General features: G+C 43.7%; 1 protein-coding gene across 1 annotated transcript; it reads left to right on the top strand.

Moving 5' to 3' along the window:
- Window positions 1–4012, top strand: LOC134932202 (uncharacterized). Its single transcript, XM_063926409.1, has 6 exons — window positions 1–55; window positions 1338–1412; window positions 1492–1653; window positions 2494–2553; window positions 2666–3181; window positions 3999–4012. The coding sequence occupies exons 1-6, from the start codon at window positions 1–3 to the stop codon at window positions 4010–4012; spliced, it is 882 nt and encodes a 293-aa protein (XP_063782479.1).
- The last annotated feature ends 240 nt before the right edge of the window (window positions 4013–4252 follow it).

The following is a 4252-nucleotide window of genomic DNA, read 5'->3' as shown; positions in this document are numbered from 1 at the left end:
ATGGACCCAGAGGACTTGAAGGAGGGGGAGCTGCAGGGAGACAGTGGGACAGCCGGTGGGCATAAAGGGAGACCGCGCTGCAGTAGGATGTCACTCAGCCGCCCCACCTCACGGCAGCTTCCACCCAGCTCCAGCACGCTGTTGGTGCCGGGTGGAAGCTGCAGTGAGTTTGGCCAGCTGAGTGTCATCCTTCTGCAGCGCTACTCCATAGTGCTGATCTCTTCTGCCTGCCGCCGGCTATCCCCCCTGCGGCTTGCCCCACCCGCTCCCCCTCTTGTTCCCATCTAAATATGGTTTTAAAAAGTCAAGTTTTAAATGGAATTGAATAGGGGTTGTCTGATCCATTCTGACAAATATATGTCGGAATGGATCAAATTTTTAGAATTTACCCCTAGGTATTATTTCCACACCCTTAGGAATGCATGCATTGGAAGGGCAAGGAATATATAGTGTATCCATTCAGATTACAGTGGCTTTGCTAATGCAGGCTGGTGACTCAAATTAATTTTAACACAAAGCCAAACAAACACATGAAATTACGCTAAGCCTCTTTTGGACTTCATTTATGGAAAGGTCTGTAATGTCCAAAGTTTTACTACACCTGTTCCAAGATTTGATTGTTAAAAAATCTAAAAGTGTAATTATGAAAATTGACCAGGGTCTGAGATTTTGATAATTAATAATAAAAGCCCCTTACACGAAGGTGTATAACCTGATTCTGGATTTACCATGCCAATTTCCGCAATCCATTTACCAAAAAATACCGGACATATAGAAACGTCTAACTGACAGGTGTGCCAGATACATATATGCCCCCACAGCGCCAGATACATATGTCCCCACAGTGCCAGCTATGCCCCACAGTGCCAGATACACATGACCCCACAGTGCCAGATACACGTCTCTACAGTGCTCACCAGCTCCCCCGATATGCTCCCCTCCCCGCTCAGCGCGCTGCTGCTTCTGCTTCTTCTCTCTGGCAGCATCATCTATCTTGAATTATGTGCCAGTCCGTGAGCCAATCCAAGTTCATGGTTTCGGCAGCCAATCAGAAGCCTTAGTTGCCAGTCCGCGCGCTCCGATTGGCTCACGGGCCGCTGTCGTATAGAAGCGAGACACCGCTGACGTTGAGGCGTGCGTGTGTCTGGAGCTGGGGGCAGCGGTGGCCAGGAGCCGGCCGAGCCGCATGCGGCGGATGAAAGAGCCGCCATACGGATCGAGAGCCGCCATGTGGATCGAGAGCCGTGGGTTGCCCACCGCTGTACTAGTGTTTATTTTGTCATTAATCTGAGAGATTGTAAAATTTGATCATGTCCATTTTGTGTTTGCACCCCCAGCCAGTGAATCTGCACCTACTGGGCCACCTGCCTCTATCCTGACTAAAGCTCAGCGCAAAACTTCTTCAAACCCAGGTAAGTTTTAATGCTAAACCAACTCAAAAACACAATTTTTTGTCTTTTATTAACGTTTGTTTAACTTTACCCTAATTAGATGTTATGGTTCAAATGGAAACATCACTGGACACATCCTCTGTAATGGTGCAGCGACAAGAAATTGTGCATTTGCCATATCAGGAGACAATGCAGACAGATAATGTGGCCATTAGCCAACCACCTCCGGCACATATTCCAGATATGGGGCCAATGTCAGCAGGTATTTTATGTGATGTCGAAATTTTGTTTCATTTTTATATTAGGATGGCTTTTTATAATTTGACCATTTTATTGGTTTTTTACACTGGATGGAGCCACTAAACTAAACTGGACTAAACTTTATTTGCATTAAGCAGTTCTGGACAAGCTTAGGTTTAACTGATGTTGCGAAACTACATATCCCAGCATGTTATTCCAGTTTTAATAAAATATAATTTTAAAAGCTGTTGTAAGGCATGCTGTTATGTGTAGTTTGACAAGAGCTGCTAATGTGGTGTAGACTAGGCCTGCCCCAGACTGTACTCACTTTTTAATGAAAACAAAAGGTAAATCAGGAACAAAGGGGAGTCATGTGTACTCTTCAAATATGTACAATGCAAATATACCAGATGAGTTTTCAGGTTACTTACTTAAGGCCTTTGACCTAACCACCGTTTTTTGAATAATGGTGAGAGAACCATTTTACACAACTACTAGGTAATGCCTTGTCTTTCTAGCCAGAACTTTTGTTTATGGTAGGTTGCGCAATTAACTACCCAAAGGGGTCTATTCAAAATCTCAATAATAAATGACATTTGTATTTGCCCTGCCCTGGTTCTAAATGCAGGGGTATTTAGTTAATATCTGTATACTGTAAATTTTATCTCAGCCAAGTGTTTGATTTTTTTTTCTAATTACTTTTATAATGTACAGTATATGTTAAATATTTGGCAACTCTTTTGAATTAAATTCTATTTACCTCGCTTTTCTAGCCTCATCATATTTTTCACTTTCTAAACTTTGGAATTTGACCTTAGTTTGTTTGTTTCACCCCTACATTATTTTCCAATGTTTAAATCAGGCAGTGGAATAGTTGATCAGCCACAACAGACATCAACCACCAGCTCCATACATTCTGAAGGTAATGTCTCAACTTGATACTAATGTTGGCTATATATTTGTTTTGCTAGGTATTCTTGCAAAATATTTTTACCTGTACGCAGCATTCCGTAATTTGATGATTCCTTCAATAGATCATGTACAAGCAGAGATGCCCACCACTCCGTTTGATAATATTGCTGAAGTGGCCCGCGAAATGGACTCTAACCATGAAAGTCACCGTCGCAAAATGGAGGGAAGTATGATATTTCTCGCCCAATGTGTGGATCGTCTTGCCGATAATGTGGAGGAAAGTTCAAAAGAGCGACGTGCAAAAGAAAACCTCACTGAAATCCAACACACCCAAATTATAGATGGTCTGAACAACATAAACGGGACTCTCTGCCAAATTAACACCTTGCTCACTCAGTCCTCATCCACCTCTATCTCGATGGCAACAAGTCTGGCGGTCATTGCAGATGAGCTACGGCGATCACATGTAACTATAAGTGACTTTCCAAGCCCTTTCCTGTCCAACACACCCCAGGAGACATATGTTCCACGGCCCACTCCCTCATCTATCAGAGTGTCTCATGCTCAACAAGAAGGCACTGCATCCTCTTTGCGGAGAAGGCTAATGGACGAGCAGGAAGGCCACCAGCACACTCAAGGTAATTTCTGGGGGCTAATAACTAGGCACTGATTGAATAGACACATGGCAATGGACTACCTTATTTTGGAATAGTAATCCTAAACTTGTTTTTTTTTTTTTTGGGGATAAAACATGCCACTGTTCATTTTGTTAAATGGCCTAGTACCGCTTTCACATTTCCAAAGACTGAAACCAACCTGGGAATAACAAATGGGTCTTTCCTGTGTGGGATTCTGCATTGGTGATTTGTGTGCAGTTTTGGTTGCTTTCTCAAATGCCATGCTGGGTTGGTTGCCATAGCGGCTGACGTCCTGAGCTGGCAGCAGAGGCGTCACTGGCAGATGAGTTCATCTCCTGCGCCTCCTCTCCCTATGCTGAGAATGGGTGCCGGGTTCCATCGATCCATTCACACTGCCCCGAGATTTTACCCAGGAATAATCGTCATCATGGCAGGCAACCCGGTAATTCAGACTAGTCTTTAACACCGCACACTGACCCATCACAACCCGGAAATATGTCTGGTTGATATTGGGTTATTAATGCAATGTGAAAGGGGTATATGGTGTATGACCTCTTGTCATAACTCCTTTTAAGTGCCACATACAAATTAAGCCCCTGTACTGTTCCATAAACATTGAACATTTTTAAAAACTGGGTGCCTCCAAATTTCAAAATACATATGTGTCCCCACATTTCCAGATACACATTTCCCCCAGTGTCAAATACACGTCCCATGCTCTGCTCAGTCTGCTACTTGCGAAGTGTGGAGTGCGCAGCGTGCGCTTCTAATGCCCCTCAGTTTCCATTCTCTTGCAGCATAATTTCTCACTAATTAGGCAATGTCCCATGAGCCAATAGAAGTTTGCAGGCCACCAGCTAAGACTCCTGATTGTATCACATCCCCTCTTTGGGCGCTGCACACTAGGGCAGCGGGAACTTACTAGACAGAAAGAGCTGCATGCAACTTGAGAGCCGCAAGTTAGCATATGCTGCTATAATCATTCAAACTGCAAAAATTACGAAGTGACATAAAAAGTAAAAGATAATAAAAACCTGGTAGAGAACAAAACACCAACATCCACCACAATCA

The sequence above is a fragment of the Pseudophryne corroboree genome, chromosome 1, assembly GCF_028390025.1.
Source record: "Pseudophryne corroboree isolate aPseCor3 chromosome 1, aPseCor3.hap2, whole genome shotgun sequence".
Classification (NCBI taxonomy): Eukaryota; Metazoa; Chordata; class Amphibia; order Anura; family Myobatrachidae; genus Pseudophryne; species Pseudophryne corroboree.
Note: the sequence above shows the minus strand (reverse complement) of the source record. Positions and strands in the feature narration are given on the sequence as shown.

What these genes read in the sequence shown, in the direction of transcription:
- LOC134932202 (XM_063926409.1), top strand. Translation starts at nt 1, where the DNA reads ATGGACCCAGAGGACTTGAAGGAGGGGGAGCTGCAGGGAGACAGTGGG. An exon ending in CAAAACTTCTTCAAACCCAG is followed by an intron (nt 1,413 to 1,491) that starts GTAAGTTTTAAT and finishes TACCCTAATTAG; the next exon opens with ATGTTATGGTTCAAATGGAA. An exon ending in TATGGGGCCAATGTCAGCAG is followed by an intron (nt 1,654 to 2,493) that starts GTATTTTATGTG and finishes TGTTTAAATCAG; the next exon opens with GCAGTGGAATAGTTGATCAG.